This window comes from Triturus cristatus, chromosome 8 (assembly GCF_964204655.1).
Source record: "Triturus cristatus chromosome 8, aTriCri1.1, whole genome shotgun sequence".
Lineage (NCBI taxonomy): Eukaryota > Metazoa > Chordata > Amphibia > Caudata > Salamandridae > Triturus > Triturus cristatus.
In genome coordinates, this window is record NC_140591.1 from 874,284,610 (window position 1) to 874,302,839 (window position 18,230).

The following is an 18,230-nucleotide window of genomic DNA, read 5'->3' on the forward strand; positions in this document are numbered from 1 at the left end:
TCCCTGCAGAGATCCACCAGTGTGACCGCACTAGGCCGCACAAGGCCAGGGCTCCTCCCTGTCCTATTCAGCGCCGACCAGGACAGTGATCCAGAGATACATGGGGAGAGAGGGCAAGCAATGGTGCAAAGACCTCTCCTCCTTCTTGACTACGGGCATCTTAAGACACAGGCCCTCCAACGACCGAGAGGGACTCCGCACCTCACTGCTCCTCACCTCTACGGTTCCCACCCCCGGGGGAGGTGTCACTCACCGCAGCAACCGCCAGACCCGATCCAGGTCCGCCCGTGTACTATGGGCCGTTGAAGGAGATCAGAGGCACAGTTGCTGAGGCTCACAGGGTCCCAAAGGGTGGTATTCAGTCCCCTCGCTGCAGTCCAACAGCCACTGGACTCAAGGGCCCAGCAGAGACGGGAGGGGCAGGATCATCACACAGGCCCTGGCCCCCGCCTTGCAGGGAGCTCCAAAAGTCCCGCTGCCTCCGGGGACCTCACTTGGGTAATGACACGCCCAGCAGAGGCAACAGGCAGAAGCGGCACAAAGGCCCGTTCCTCGGCACCAGCGATGTGGCGACAGGATCTTGTCTCCACAGAGGAACTTCCCCCTCTACCAGGACCCAGAGCGGTCCCAAACTCCAACCAGGCCCCAGCACCGAGGGTCAGCCAGGTGACGGGCCCCCGATCGTGGCACAGCAGCTCACCGGGAGGGAGGCAGGGTCCTACGCTGGTGTCTCCTATCCGCTCAGCACTTCAGGGCCTCATAGGCGCCCATCCGCCATTTTTGTCTCTGGCCGGAGAGCACATAGCGTGTCTCAAACACCGATCACGCTGATCTCCAGGGCTCGGGTCTTCCGCTTGGTGTAACAGGGGTGTCGCAGGATAGGTAAGATCAAAATCAGGGATTTATAGCTGGTAGGATGATTAAGGGTTGGGGCTCCGGTCGGGTGCTCCGGGAATCAGCCTCTCACTCGGCCATGTTCCTAAAGTTCTCATCATTGAGCTGCCAAAGCTTTCATGTTGGCATAAACATTGTAGATTATTTTACAGAAAACACATTATACTGTTGTATTCTTTCCTCTAATAGCCCAAAATCAAATAACCAAAGCAATCCTCAAAAACCAAATATATATTTTGACTGAGTAGCATGACACAATAGTAGGCAATGAACTAATTCACAAAGTCATAAATAGTTACATGAAATCACATTGATCAGATTCCTTCATTTTTTACTGAAAGAAGAAAATCCATTTTCAGTTTACTCCAGCATGGTATGTGTCATCTACAATGATGTCACAAAGTGAGTAGTTGCTGTATCTTGAACAGTGTATGAAGAACAGTTCTAGAAGCATTCAATTGAACTGCCCAGTGGTCTATTTGCATTTGTTTACTTAGTAATTCTAAGTAAAGCTGTAATAAGTTCATAGTCAGTGCATCTTGGTAACCTTCTTCACATATGATGTTAGCACTTTTCATGTAGCTTAACTGCAAAAACATCAGGAAGTTAATAATGAAATATTCTTCTTTGCACCCACGCTATTCTTTATGGCTTTCAGATGCTTTATAACTCCTGCTTATTAAAAACATTTCCTCCAGCAGAAACACATCCAATCACCACAGAATCCCAAACGGAGGCAACCTATACCTCAGCTGAGCAGCAAGATTCGACAGAGGGTAAAAAATGACATTAGATCAGCAATTTCCTAAACTTTTTATCGGCATTATACTATTATCTGTCTGGCTATCCATTCATACTGAGCTTACTGGCTTCCACCATAATGTATATCTAGCTCAAAATGGTGAAACTCATGATTTTGGGGGGAACTATAGTACCAATCATATTTTCCACTCTTCTTTGAATCAAACTCTTCTTGTTCCACTCAGATGAAATATCATCATTCACAGCTTTCTTTCTGACATTGTCTCCATTTACTTTTTAAACATATTGCCTTCATTCTTTAACAATTTTGCCAACAGAAAGACATGATGTGAGCCATGAAACAACAACAGAGAAAACTGTTACCTCCACTGATCAGCCGGAAGCATATTTGGGTAAAGATAGACTCTAAATGTTTACGTCGCCAATACATTAGGGTCATTCCTTCCAAAACATAATTTTCTGTCACTACTAGTTCTTCTATAACCTCATTGATCTTAATAAGGTTGAATTCTCATTAATGTTAATGTGATTTGACTGTTCTTCTAGACAATGAAGCCTAGTGGTAGTGGCATTGAACAGTAAAATGGTGTCTGCTCTTGTTTGCCTATTCGTATAGTGGGGAGCATTTGGGGACATGAGACTAAGAGTAGCCATGTACTTCTAGCTCTTCCTTTGCTGATAACACAGTGCGGTTCTGCATTAAATTTGGTTCGTGATTAACACCTTGAAATTTCATCATCATTGCACTTTCACAGCTTTTGTGACACATATATTTTTCATTTGGCAGGGAGGTTATTCTGTGTGCCCTCATGTTTGTGGGTAAATTCAATTTAATGTAATTTTGCTACTACTTAACACAAACATTATTAGCCATGAATCATTCATTATTTTTTGTACCAGCCCTAATTTTATACATTTCTGATACTATCCAGCACATAAATCTCACAGCAAACAATTGCTCATTTACTATTTTCTGTCAGCAGAGAGAATTGATCCATGGTAAAAGAAAATAGGCATTTTATTGGATAAATAATATGATAACATCAGTGAAAGAATAGGAAACAAGGATGTATCTTTCTGAACATTTCACTATTTTCTCCTTGTGCATCCATCTTATCGTATTGAGCTTACTGGTTGCGACTGGAATATGCTTCTTGCTAAACATATGGAAACGCTTTCTTTATTGAGGACCATTCATACAACAAACCATCTTTTTTCCATTCTTCTTTCAACTAATGTCTTCAATTTTCAGTCTGATGACCTGTCATCATCCAGCTTCCCTGGCTTCATTTGCATCTTTCTTTCAGTCATTGTCTCCATCATTTTTTTAAAATAATACTATGATTTGTTGACCTACAGAACACCATGAAGCGAGCCAAGGAACTACAAAAGTGAAAACTATTACATCCACTGGGGAGCCAGACCAATTGGGTAACAAATCTAAGACTTTCTTCAACTAGTACATCATTCTTCATTCCTAAAGGTTACTTTATGGTTTCAGTGGTGCTGAAGCAAGGATTTGTTTCAACTGTTTTTTTATTATTGATATACAAGCAGTGAGAAGATAAAAATAAAATATTACAGCAGTTTAAATAAACCAGGAGAACATAATTCATTATTAGATCAAACACAATTCTAAATATTTAATTAGATTCTTAAACAATTGACAAACAACGTAGGCAACATAAGCAATAATCTCTAGTCTAACACTAGATAATCTCTTTCATTCTCCCAAATGTGATACAATTTCACCATAGATACTCTAACTTTCGCTATCTGACATTCCAGTTGGTACGCCTCCATTACCTCTTTCCACCATATTTTGGCATAAAAGCAGATTTCCAATTCTTTGCAATATTTAACCTAACAATAGGCAAAGCATAAAAGACCCAATCAGTATTTCCTATGGCCAATAATATCATTTTTGGAGTAAGTGTCATATCAGGAAAATTGTGCAAAAGATATATGCCGCTGTACCGAGGCCCAGTATAGGACTTGTAACAAACATACGAACATTGTCAGCCGCTCCAGCAGAGCAGTGCGGGCAGCTGCACGGTCTCTAATACCGTTTACTCAGTTTGGAAGGGCTGATATAGAAATCGAACAATGTACAGTAGGTCTGACCTCTCAGTCTAGTAGGAGTTATAACCAATGTTCCCTCTACCTTTTTTCATCTGCGTGCGGCAGTTCAAGATCTCTGTGAGCTGCAACCAAGGCTATGTGCACTAAGCAACTGGTCATGCATTTGAGTGCTTCACTTAGCAATATAAATCTGCGGCATTCACCACTCCAAACCTTTGTTTACAATGCGTGTGAAACAGGTGCATTACACACATATATAGCTCTATTTAATAAGGTCTTGAGACAGTTTTTCAATGTACATACGCAGCCTCGTGAGCTGAATTGTTTATTGAGGACCTACACCCCAGATTTAGAAAATGACAGGACAGGACACAGAAGGTGCTACCATTATGAGTATTACCTGAACAGCAGGGTTGATGCAAGCAGTTAGAAGAATGAAGCAGTTATTATTGAGCTTAAACCGGGATCCGGGCTGGACCAAGTGAAATATGCTAAAAAAAGGTTTCCAGTGTAATTCACAACTTACCAAACACATTGAGCAGGGCCCACAGGTTGTCTGCTTTCAGTTCTAAGCAGGAATCTGCAGGCAGTGAAGGGGATTTCTTAATTACAGTTTCAGATGGTCCAAAACAAAGGCCTCATTCAAAGGGCCAAAAGCCCTACTTTTGTTCAAGAATGATCCAGGCTGGAGCAACCTGGAGCTAAATACCTAGATTCCAACACAATGGAAGGTAAACCATGGCACACATGTATCACTTTACAAGTCAAGTACTTAAAAGAAACATTTAAGGCAGGTTTTTGACTTTATTTACCATTCCTATATAAGCTACTTGTATGTACTCTAGGAAGGTACGCATATGTTAAGAGTGCATAGCTGGGAGAAACAAAAAGTATGGATTTAAAATGTAATGGTGCTGGGGCTGTCTGTATTCATAAAAATGTATTACTACGCAAAGGAATCCTTTTTAGCAGCACTATACAACAGATTGAGAAAGAAAACAATAAGGTTCTAAACCCATGCCTTGCAGTTTACTAGAGACTTGTTGAGGCTTCTTCATAGCTGTGCTACATTAGGTTTGCAATTTATATACTGCAAGTAATAATGGATATGTGTCAAAAGTAGTAACCCACTTACCTGTCTACACAACAAATTAAAATTTATGATTTGCATGTTACGCAATGTGCTTTGCAGGAGATCCATTAACCCTAAATGCAGCATTATGAGTCACAACTTGAACTAGACAAAACACAAATCTCTCCAGCAACTGCATTAACCACCAGAGTTATCTGACCATTACAATTATCCCCTACAATTTCCTGGGTACACAAAGATCTCTGCAGAGGGTTTCTAAACCCCATAAGATATTTTAAAATGCAGTCTTTGCAATCATTTAAACCAGAACAGATTTTCTGTCACATTTGCCTTCATTGCCATTTCTTTGCTGCAGAGTTTTAAAAAAGTAAATGTATAAGTTGACAGCCAAACTCTGGTTTGCATGACTCCATTCCTTGTGACTGCACCATGTTTCTGTTGTCCCGCCTTGACCACCAATTTCTGAGTTTGCACATCAATGAGGTTTAGGTAGTGGGTTCATGGTGAATTGGCATAAAGAAGTGCATGCGATTCTAAGATCAGCACCCACTGGAAAAAAGCCCAACAGAGTAATTCATTCACCTAACGCTGCAAATTCTAACAGCACCATATGTAAAGGGCTGCCCTCTTATTTGTATGAGCTGACCCTTTAAAATATTTGAAATGTAAAATATTCAACAAACATTATGTTAGAATATGGTAAATTTGCATTCAATATTCAAGAAGTGTATTTCTTTAATATGTAGAAGTGTTTCCCTTTAATACATCCAAAATATTTGAAAACTTTTTATTAAAAGTGAGTGGTTTTAAACATGAAAGAGTGTATCACATAGTAGGGGAAGCTACATTTCTGTGGATGAAATGCAGGCCAGTTCCACTACAATCAATAAATATATGTTGTCTACAATACTTTAATTCCTGCGTTCTGCCCCCAAATGTTGCTAGGTCTTTTGAGTTTAATATGGCACGTACTTGGCACTGAAGCACTTTGCCTGAGTACCAGTTGCATTACACAAAGACTCAATAAGATTTATTTTTAAGATGTGGTGAGATTAAGGGATTTGCGCAGAGTCACAGTGTGTTGAAAATGGACAGCTTGGAAACATTTTCTCTTGGGACTTAACACTGCCACTCTTCCCCCTCAGTCTCAATGAAAGAGCAGAGAACGTTGTAAGTGCAGAAGGCAGTTTGGGTTAGCTATATCATAATACAAGCCTTTTAGTAGGACCAGCTACCCCTGGGTTTACTTTTCTGAAAGCCCTCAAATTAGAGCGTGATCGCAGCCTCTCACCCAGAGACATTAGGTTAAAGACAGACCCGCTGGATGGAAATCACTATATAGTATGATGTAATTTCAGAAGCTTTTCACGGGGCCGAACAAAAGAAATATATTTTTCCTTGCTTGGATACGAACCCGGCTCCCGCGTTCCAAAGTCGGCTCACTACCGTTGCAGCACACCGCTTCTGCAATATTTTACAGGCTTGTGACATGATCAGAGCACGTAGCAATTGTAGAAGCTGTGAGCTCTGTAATCTGTAGCACATCCAGCGTGCCCATGGCAGAATAGCTGCTCTTCAGTCTGGTCTTTCAAAAGTGCCCCCACTGCTTCTTGCACTTTGCCTATGTATGTGGCTGAGCATCCTGGGCGTAGTGGGGCTACATGGAGCATCGCGTAGTGTGGCCAAATCTACGCACACTCGCGCACTCTGCGTAGCCCCACAACGCGCCGCCCGCCCGCCCGCCCTCCTTTTAAAATAAGTTAGACTATGATAAAAAATAAGCTAAAATGCCTAACCTGCAGCGCGGCGCCCCGGGGCTCCCTCTTCCTCGTTGACGGCAACTTCTTTTCACAAATGTGCATGCGTGGACTCCCACGCATGCGCATTTCTCGCGAGAAATGCGCATGCGTGGGCGTCTGTGCATGCGCATTTGTGAAAAGAAGTTGCCGTCAACGAGGAAGAGGGAGCCCCGGGACGCCGTGCTGCAGGTAAGGCATTTTATCCTATTTTTTTTATCATAGTTTACCTTATTTTAAAAGGAGGGCGGGAGGGAGGCGGGCGGCGGGCGGCGGGCGGCAGGCGGCAGGCAGCTCTGCTTCGCCCTGGCGTGTGCGTAGCGCTGCCTGCTACGCCTACTTCGTAAACCGCGAAGCAGGCAGCGCTACGTACACTCTGTGGGTGAAGCGGAGCACTACGCCCGGGGTTACTCTTGGTGTCGTGCGCACTTTGCAAGTGTGTGTGCATACTGGAGGAAGCCTTTGTGCGCGCATAGGCATCCACACATGTTAAAGTGAACTATGGTTATAACCTTGCAAAATTGCACAAGAATTAATGAGGTCTAGCTCCGTGACCTCCTCACCTATTGTAAGAATCCATTCATCAGCCCATATTCCCAGGTCATTAGAAAGAGACTGGATAAAACAACTACACTTTCCCGAAATACTAAATAGAGACTTGTCAAAAATCAGTCGTGCAAAGTCGGATTCGGCCAGCTGGATTGCTATGTTATTATCCCTGCTCGATTAGAAAAAGTTTGGATCTGTAAGTATTTAAAAAAGTCCCTACAGGGTATGGAGAATTCTGCCTGTAAATCTGAAGATGTTTTTAACCCAAATTCATCCATCAAATCACCTAACCGCTTAATTCCTGAGTTTCCCCAGGTGCCAACGTAGGAGGCAAAGCATTCGGGTCGATCTGGATTGTCTAGCAGCTGTGTAAAGGCATGAAAAGATGGATTTTTCAGGAACCTCCTCATATTGCTCCAAATCTCTTCAAAAGCTGATATGGTCTCAAGTCTGACTCTTTAAAAAAATTCTCTGCTTTTAAATATAGTACGGCTGGTATCCTTATCCTTCAAAATGAAACAGCATGTAGCCAGTTCTCAAGGTAGAAATCTTAATGCATATGGATAGGATTGGCCATACTGGCCCGATAGTAAAAGCGCAAATCAGGAAATGCCCATCCGCCATGAATTTATTGAGACTTTTGAGTTTTTAAGAATCTCTGCTTTCTTCCCCTTCCATATCTTCTGATTATGGAATCTAGCATTTTAAAATACCTCTGAGAAACATAAAAGGGTTGTGAACAAAAAAGTTACAGTATTTTGGGGTGGATGTTCATTTTGACTAAATGAATTCACCCGATTAAGGAGATGGGTAAGTACATCCATATATTCAAGGCTCTGAGAGCTCAAGTGAGCATACATCAAGAATTAGCATCTTTTATTTCTATTTAATGAGGATTTATTTGAATACAAGTCTCGGTTTACGATCAGCAGAGCTAATCCCCGCTTTCTTAGGCCAATGGACCAAGAGCTGGCCTAAGAGCTGTACATCACAATAAATTATTACAGTTCTAAACTATCACAGCCAATAAACAGAATTTGTTATGAGTCAAAGGGGTTTGTTGTTAAAATTTTAGAAAATCATCTTTATTCAAAGTCACAAATTAATTTGAACAGAAATTGATCATCAATGTTAGTCAACCAATAAATCATAATGAAATACATCAAGCACATTCCAGAAAGGAAATATTCCTATTCTAGAGATGAGAAGGGAAAAATTGTGTAAGACAATAGACCCATAAGGTGTTCTTTAAATCGAGAGAAATCATAAAGCATAAAGCTTCAGAATCTAAATTAGCTCAATAAACCAAGAATCAATCAAAGCTGAGCTTCTCGTAAAGAGGGATTCAAGAAACTCAGCAGAGTCTCAAAGCGTATGTGTGGATTGTGGATGTACATGTGATAGTGTTGTGCTGTTGCAATGACCTACTCTAGCAGCACGCATTATTATAAACAAACAATATATATTGTTTTATTTTTCATCCTTTTTTCTTTTAATCATGCTCTTGTTTCTGGAGTGTAGTAAAGGATGCATCATCCTAAATGCCTACCTTTCGTTCAGTCTTTTTCTGGCATTAACTACACATTTTCAACAAAGGTCATTTACACTGATCAACCTTCTTTCTAACAGAAACTTTTCGAGTTACACAGGATTACCAAAACTTAAAACAATTGACTTCCCAGCGCATTATAGCTCAAAACTGGGTAATAGGTGTATTATTTTTTCTCAGTCAATTTTATTTTTAGTTTTCCAAAATATTATCTGCCATCACAAGTATTTCCATACTTTCTTTCACCATGAAATACTTCATGTCCCTCTAATTCTTCTGAAATTCCACTGCTCTACTGGTTAGAGAGGTCTGGTAGCAGTAGTCGTACCACTGATTAATAAATATGTCCACCACTATTTGCCTAATCCTTTATTTTGTGCAGTTACAGGCTATGTAATACAAACTTTATTTCAACAAATTCTTTAATTTTGAATTTCTTGCTTCCTGTCCTGATAAGACACTTCTCTTTTACCATTGTTACTCTTTCACTGCTTTGAAGTTGGCATTTATACTGTATCCTGTACATGGGCAGGTATATTATTATTGACTGGGGATTAGGGAAAGGCAGCTGCTGTCAGATGGGCTGAAGATGCAATAGAAATTGATAGGCATCTGGCTTTATTTCTCTCCTCATCACATGTTGTAAATGTAGATTTGGGGGAACCATCCACCATCACTCCATCTTCAGGATTAAAGTGAAATTACTCAAACAGTGGAGACAGTCTATTACAATTTAGGGTATGGAGGATGGCAGAAAATCACATTAGAACCCCTCATGTTTCCCCAGGGTTCGAAGCTAAAACATCACTGCAGGCTTTCAACCTTCTAATCTAACTCTGAAGTGTAGAAATTCCTTAATATCAAAATACATTTAAGGATCGTGCACTAAAAATCCTTTTGGATTGAAGTCCAATTTGGAAAAAATAGTTTTGTCACAAATAAAATATGTACAGCACTTTTATTAAAACTAATGGCATCTTGCAATATGGTGTTAAGTCTATTCGACCATAGTGTTTTGGCTCTATAACGTTAATAACGATACTGCAACTGCTCTTCATATTTTATACTTATGATATAACTTCAAGAAGCTAGATCCTTACCTCTAAGGACCTGATGTACTAAGACTTTTGCCATCACATAGCCTGCAATTTAAAAAAATTATAAGCTCAGAGACTGCAAATGCAAGTCGCAATCTACAAACGCAGTTTGCCACTTGGAAATGTTGGGATAAGTATGTTGGGATTGTAGATGTGAAATGCAGTTATTTATTTCCAAAGCGATAGCAATTCATTGTAGAACATCGCCTAGAAGAGAAGCGCGTTGTCTATTTGTGTATAGCAAAAAGCACAATAACCTTAATGAACTGCACTGATCATTTAAAGTTTTTTGATGCTGCTTCTTTGTAAGTTCCCTTGTGTGCAGATATTTTTACAGTGGGCTCATGGATGTCTTCCCACCTGAATTAATTCTGAAATACTTTGATAGTTACAAGGAATCTCTTTAACAAAATGTCTTCCCTTTTTCTTTTTGGGAGAATCTCCATTCATTTCCACATATAAGCACAGCTTGGCGCTATGAGTACTATCATGTTCTTCAGGAAATTATTATGTTATCTAAGACAATTTAAATTCCACTAATTTACTGTATTATTGCTGTTTAATACACCCCCATGTTTCCTACATAAGTGAGAGATGTCTTTTGATAAATTCCATGTCAGTTGTAGTCACAAACTGCTTAAAGGGCCATTGAATGAGGAAAGAGGAAGAACCGAACTTCTGACAGCAGGGTGCAGAAGGAAATTCACAGGAGTAATTGGATGCAGAGAGGCATGAGAAGAATAGAGCAGGCAGTAAACAGGGCATAGAAGAAATCGCACAGAAGTCACAAAGCAGGAGGAGGGGGAGAAGAGTTTGGTAACAGAAGGCATGCACAATACAGTGGAGAATGGGGGCTGGAAGCACAACAAATAGATGTCTCACTTTTACAGTTTTCTTCTAACACAAAAACATTCAAGGACCACAGAACATCTCAAAGATATACCATTTATCACAACCAAGCAGCCAGAGACAACGAACGGTAAAAAAGGTTTTCAGTAGATAAGAATTAATTTTCTAACACTATTTATTCAATAGAGTCTCATTCTAAACTATTACTCCATCACCAATCCTAATATGGTCATATTGACCTTTTTAGATGGTAAAAGAATGCACCAATTGCTAAAGATAATGCTGTTCTTTCTTTCTGGGAAAGCAAAATGCATCAAGGCATTCTCTTCAATTCTCTTAGAATTAGGGCTTTCTTTCTGGCGTCCAGTAAAGGGAACACCATACAACCCAACTAGCTTTGTTTACAATTTTGCATCTAGCCGGCACATGAAGTCTTGATTGAAGAACATTTTAATGAGTGCCCTCTTTTCCTAACAGAGAAAAAACAAATGACCCAAGAAAAAACAACAATGAAAACAGCTACCTCCCATGAGCGGACAGACTTAAAACTGGGTAAAGAAACTCAGATTTTCCTCTTCCAATATTTTTTTCATTATTCCAAAATGTCATCTGTCACCATGATTGTTTTTTAACTTCTTTCACCCTGAAATGATTTACTTACCACTACTGCTTTGGAGATTCTATTCTATGTATGTACTATTTGCATAACCCAAAGGTAGCCAAAAAGGCAGTTGAGCGCTATCCAGTGTCAAAAACAAGCAATGAGTGATAGAAGAGGTTGCTGGTTATTGGATTGTTATTACATTGTAAATCAAATATTTTACTAGTAACAGATCCTTGGTGGTAGTAGCATCATTGGATATAATTGTGTATGAATTTGTTTGCATATTTTTTAGTGTGGATATAAAAATCATCTGTAGTATTTATGCGCCAACACATGCACCCTTGCATCATGATACAAGGGTGCCTGTGTTGTAGTTGTAAGCAGAGTTGTTTTTATGCAGGAAGGCACACCTCAGGCATTTTCCTCTTTCTGATTGTGCTGCAGAATGCAGCAGATGTAGAAGGAGACACAATGAGGAGAAATAAAGATGTTTCTCCTCGTTGCGCCTCCTCTGGGGCGGCATAGCATTTTGATGCATTCCCTGATCTACCACTAGTGGTAAATCGGCGAATGTGCCAACATCCATGGGTGGCTGCTTGAGAACACAGCTGCTCCACCCATGAAATGCCTCCAGGGGGCAGCTATTAGCGCTGCCTTGTGTTAATTCAGATTTATCAAGCCAAGCAGGGCCACGCAAGCTGGCCTTGAATGGATTGATGAAACTTTAGTGTTTCATTGCCCTTGTGCCCCCTTGCTTGGTGCAAAGGCTACGCAACACTCATCTTTTGTAAAGTCTTCATTAGTGACCTGTCAAAGCTTTCATGTTGGCATGAACATTGTAGATTATTATACAAAAGACACATTATACTGCTCTCTTTTTTCAACTAGCCCAAATTCAAATATCATACCTAACTCCTGCTCATTAAGACATTTCTTCGAGCAGAAACACATGCAATTACCATAGAATTACAATGGTGGTAACCTATATTTCATCTGAGCAGGGAGAGTCGGCAAAGGCTAAAACATATAACCCAGTGAAAGAGTAATTTCCTAACATTATTTAAGCACCTGTCTATTCATTCATAGTGAGCTTACTGGCTTCAGCCATAATCTACATCTTCCTATAAAAATGGAAACCCTTGCTATTTGGAGGACACATAGTACAAATCATTTTCTCCACTCTTCTTTGAATCAAACTTTTCTTGTTCCAGTCTGTTGAATGGTCATCATTGAGCTTGTCGACCTTCATTCACAGCTTTCTTTCAGACATTTCCTGCATCTCATTTTTTTAATATTACTTTTATTTTCTTAATAATTTTGCCAACAGAAAGATTTACAGAGTTTTTTTATATAGCGCGAACTTGACCCAAAGGTATCGGAGCGCTCTACATGAGCACAAGTTGCGTTACATGAGAACACATTAATTTTTTGGTTAGACATGGGGAGATTAAGTGATTTGCCCAGAATCACTGGATGTTGTGCGTCCTTGCCAAGACTTGAACCCGGTTCCCCAGATTGGAGGTCGACTGCCCTTGCCGTTAGGCCAACTCCTCTCCTCAAAGATATAAAGCAACCGAGGAAAAAACTATTACATCTGCTGGGCATCCAGACTCAAAACTGGGTAAGGAATTTAAGATTTTCCCCAGCCAATATATTATGCTTCATTCCAAAATATAATTTTCTGCCACAACTATTTCTTCCATAACCTCATTCATCTTCATAAATTATCACGGGCATTTATGTTTTTTAACGTGTTTTGATTGAAGCCTGGAGATAATGGCGTTGCTGGGTAAAATGGCTTTTGCCCCTCTTTTTGTTTCAATTTGAATATAGCGCAAACTCGACCCGAAGGTGTTGGAGAGCTTAAAAAGTACATCAGTAACATTATTCAAGGACACATTTATTTTATGTAGGCACAGGGGGATTAAGGGATTTGCCCCGAATCACAGGATTTCTAGCCGACGCCGAGACTCAAACCCAGCTCCCCAGTTCCAAAGTCAGCAGCTCTGATTGTTATATCACCTCCTCCCCCATGCCTATTCTTATATAGTGAGAACCATTTAGGGACATGACACCAGGAGTAGCCATGTTTTCCTTTCTTCTTTTGCTAATGACACAGTCTGATTCTATGTTAAATCTAGATCATCATTTACACCTTGCAATTTCATCACAGCTTGCATGTTAGCTTGTATATTGTACATTGTACATGGGCATCCAGGTTATTATTGCCTGGTGATCTATGTGTGATCATGTTTCTGGTGATACTAAGCAATCTTGGGTTAAATTAAATTTCATGTAAATCTGGTATTTCTTAACACGTGTTAGTCTTTTCCAAGTGAATGGAGCACAAAACCATAAGGATGCTATTGATATTTTCTTCTTTGTTGTACAGGTACTATTTTTACTATTTGCTGACATTTTGTAACACATACCTCACTCACTTAATTACTTATCTACCATATTTATTTTGCAACAACACATTCTATCACCTCAGAGCACCAAAAAGCGATAAACTTTTTCTCCAGTGTGCAGTGAGTCAACCCAAGGTAGAAGAAAATAGGCATTTCGGCGTATAAATAATTTATTACAATCAGTTAAAGAATAGAAAACATTAATGTCTCAATCAGCACATTTAACTATTTTCTCATTGTACATCCTTTCAAATTAAGGTTATTAACTGTGACCAGAATGTGCTTTTTGCTAAAAACGTTGAAACTCTTGCTTTTTTGAGTACTACTGTGAGAAATTGGTTAGTTGGTTAAGGGGGGGGGGATGAAACCCTACCAAAGCAGCAACGACAATCCTTGACAGGCAGTACAACAATAAGCCACTAAATTAGCAACCTGTGCTTAATCCTCTGGTAGCTTGGAACAAAAGCAGTCAGACTTAATTTAGAGGAAATGTGTAAATTATTTCTGCAGCACACAAACAATAATAAAGTGAAAACACAATACAAGAAACCTCCCACACCAATTTTGTAAAATTGTGTAAAATAAAATAAATTATTTGACATCAAAATTACAAATATCCAGTCAGTAGAACTGGAGGTATGCAATTTCAAAGATTTCAGATAAGTATAGTACCTAAAAGCCAAAGCGATGATCGCGGTTATCTGGTTGTGTGAGAATGACAGTTCAGGCCGACCGCAATGGAGTGCAGGTCGTATTTATGGACCAGGTTATTCCCGCTGAAAAAGTTTCCTTCTAAAGTCCAGGGTGAAGAGTTCCGCTCAGGGTGGAGGAGGCTGCCAGGAGCACGGAGAGTGTCACGAACGGTCATCGTTGTAGCATGAAGATCCTGTTGCGCAAGGCGGATAGTTATTGTTGGCAGTCACCACAGGTTGCTGTAGCACAAAGGGTCCGGTTCACCAGAGCTTTGTGTTTGTGATCTAAGCATGAACGGGCCAATTTGTTGTCATGAAGAGCCCAAAATGTCAGGATTTCTTCTTTGTGGAGGAACTCAACTGATGCCAGACCAAGTGTCCAAGACCTGGGATGCTCTTCTTCGGATTAGGAGCTCACTCCAGCAGAGGCCAGCATGGCTTAGGCATGTCCAGTTGCAGCAGATCAACTGACAGTTGCAGAGAGGCCTCTAAACGTGTTGTGCCCTGTGTCTCAGAAGAAGAGGTCAGTCTACTGACCCTTGGAGTCACTTTAACCTTGGATGAAGAGTGCAGGTCCAGTCTTCCTTCTCAACAATCAGGGCATACCTCAAGCAGTAGGGCAGCAGGACATCCTTCTTCTGTAGTATCCACAGGTCCAGGAGTGTACATAACCATGACCCTCTATTGTGAAACTGTCTGGGAGGAATACACAAAGGCTAACTGCCAGCTACACCTTGTCATGTGACCCGGGATGCAGAGTGTAGGCACCAAATGGTTAGGACAAGAAAATGTCAACTTCCAAAAAGTGACATTTTTCGGAATTGTGACTTAAAATTCAACTTTACCATTAAAGAGGGTTTAAATTGCAATTCCTAAAACACAAATATGACATTCCTCTTGCTCCCACTCAAACGTTATCACTAATATAATATAAGGTAACCCAATTTTATCCTATGGGACAGGTAGGCCTCACAGTAGTGAAAAAATAATTGAGAAGTTTTTCAGTACCAGAACAGGTAAGACTTAAAAGTACATGCCCAACATTTTAAATAAAACGTATCTTGCCCTATGGACTGTTTAGGGATTGCTTTAGGGGTGAATTATATGTATTAAAAGGTAGTTTTAGGCCTGGTAAAAGGTTTATTTTGCCAGGCCGAAATGGCAGTTTAAAACTGCACTCATGGGCAGCAATGGCAGGCCTGAGACAGGCTGCTTAAGTGGATGCACAATAAGTGCTTCAGGCCCACAAGTAGCATTTAATTTACAGGTCCTGGGTACAGGTAGTACTACTTTACTAGGGACATAGAAGTAAATTAAATGTGCCAATTTGGTGTAAGCCATCTTTACCATGTTTAGACGAAAGAGCACAAGCGCTTTAGCACTGGTTATCAGTGGTAAAGTGCACAGTCCAAAAGCCAACAAAAACAAGCTCAGCAAAACGTGAGGGGTGAAGGCAAATGGTTTGGGGGGCTACCACCAAAGGGTCTCATTTCTGACAACTCATACAAAAGACATCTTCTCCATTCTTTTCTCAATAAAACACTTCAGTTTCCTGTCTGGTAAATGGCCATCATCCAAGTTCCCTGGCTTCATTTTCAGCTTTGTTTCAGATGGTGTGTCCATCTTGTTGTTAAAAATAATAATAAAATATGTTCATTGTTTGGCCAGCAGAGCAACATGAATTGAGCCTAGCAAACACAGCAGTGAAAACTATTACCTTCTTTGGGGAGCCAGACCAATTGTGAAGGAAATTTACGACTTTCTTCTACCAGTTCATTAGTCTTCATACCTAAAGGTCACTTTCTGGTGGCAGTGGCATTGCATTGTAAAATTAGGTATAGAGTCTACACCAGGTAATAGGTGGTCTCTAGGATTTCCGCTGTGTTAATTGGACACTAGATGCGTATGAGGCACACAAGAGATTTACAAATGAACTTACTATTTATGAACAGTCAAATAAGAACCAGAGGTAATTTGCATGCATCAGAAAACACTTTAATTCTCCTGAAATGCATGCATTTATGACAGTATTAGACTTTCAACAACTTTGTATGCTCTGGAACATGGCAATATACTCACAGTTGGTTCAAAGTTCACTTTGAGCATGACCTCATCCAGAAATTCTGTGATACCAACAAGAATTCACATTAGTCACAATTATTCCTCACCTCTTGTCAGAATATTAAAATTCTCATTTATCTTCCAAGAGCCACCAATATGTATTTAACATTCCCCCCGCTAGCCAATAACATTGCGGATAATATCTGGAAAGAGTACTCTGGCGCTCTATATACCAGCACTACTTCCCCTTCTATAGGGGTATATTTCTCTGATCTATCTCCACTTGCAGCAAGGATTTCTTTCTCCAAGGTGGAAATCTTGGCTTCTATTGAGGCCATTGTATCAGCCAAAGCTCCTGGACCTGATGTGATTCCAAAAGACCTATTTCATTTTGATAAAGACAACTGGTCAGTGTAAATAATGGCACTCTCTAATGCCATTGGTGGGGAAGCCCCAATTCCTGACTCATGGAAGGGAGCGGAAGTCATTTCCATTTTTGACAAGGGTGACAGGGGCAAGCCATCTAATTATAGGCCTATCAGCCTAACTGATTGCATTCAGAAAGTATTTTGTCGCTCCCTTCTAGTAAGGATACAGGATTGGATGGCCGAAAACATCATACTGTCCCCACTAGAAGCAGGTTTCTGACTAAAAACAGGAACAATTGATCAGGTTTTTAGTTTTTTCCTTCTTTACTGGAAAGTGGTGATATTGAGCAAGGGGAGTCTATATGTAGCTTTTATAGACCTGAAGTCAGCATTTGACCTTGTGCCTCAGAACAAGCTTTGGCTGGTTCAGAAGGACTTGGGGATGCCCTTAGAAATCTTTTCACTAGTTGTACGCCTTCACGTAGACAATTACGCTAGGGTGAGATGGGGTGGACAGGGCCAAGTCACTGATCCCATCAAAATCCGCTATCGGGTCCGGTAGGGCTGTGTCTTGGCCCCAACTTTATTTTCTCTATATATGAACCAAGTGGTTGACTTCCTAGCTAAAACACCAGCGGATGTGCCATCCCTAGGGAATGAGAAAATCGCAACACTCCTCTTTGCAGATGACACCCTCTTTCTAAAACACCTTGGGGGCTCCAAATTTTGCTAAATCAATTCAAGGGCATCTGTGATGAGAGAGGCCTTAATAAACACTTCATAAACAAAACTCTTGATGTTGAACCCACACAAAACATTTAAAGGGTGCCTAACTCTAAATAACATCCCCTTCGAGAGAGTGAGTTGTTTGAATACCTGGGCATTAAATTATCAGAAGGTATGTTCTGCAAACAACATTTAATTAAGGCAAACCTAAAGTTCACACAGGTAATTGGGGCCCTAAGGAAGGAACATTGTTGTTCTTACACAAAATCGGTTGCACCAGCCCTGGAGATCCACTAAAGCAAGGCTGTGCGCAGCACCCTTTATGGAGCTGAGCTGTGGGGATTTGAAAAAGTGAACAACCTAACAGTGACTGAGAATAAGTTCCTTAGAAACATAGTTTCACTTTGTCCTCTCAAATTAGATATGGGTGTTAAATCTGTTAAAGACCTAGTAAAACTTCGCCTGCTCCTATTTTGGCAGAGATTAGTCTTGACCCCTGAACTGTCCCCTTATGCCCTAGCTTTTGATGAAGTTTGTTCCCTGAAACATCCAAGAAAATAGGCTGGATCAGGAATATTAGAAACCTACATAATAACATTGGGGTAAAGGGGAATGGTATCAATTGCCCAGAAATGCGCACAAAGAAACAAATAAAAGTAATGTATTGGGTAGCACAGAACGAAGCCAGGGGCATCAA

At 40.5% G+C, this 18,230-nt stretch overlaps 1 protein-coding gene across 1 annotated transcript in view; it reads left to right on the forward strand.

Moving 5' to 3' along the window:
• Positions 1–18,230, forward strand: part of ABI3BP (ABI family member 3 binding protein) — a 1,978,933-nt gene that overhangs the window by 1,275,224 nt on the left and 685,479 nt on the right. Inside the window, exons 50-53 of the mRNA XM_085622401.1 lie at positions 1,593–1,670; positions 1,974–2,048; positions 3,016–3,087; positions 11,149–11,223. Of these exons, the coding sequence (XP_085478527.1) occupies positions 1,593–1,670; positions 1,974–2,048; positions 3,016–3,087; positions 11,149–11,223 (300 nt within the window). The remainder of the gene's footprint in view (positions 1–1,592; positions 1,671–1,973; positions 2,049–3,015; positions 3,088–11,148; positions 11,224–18,230) is intronic.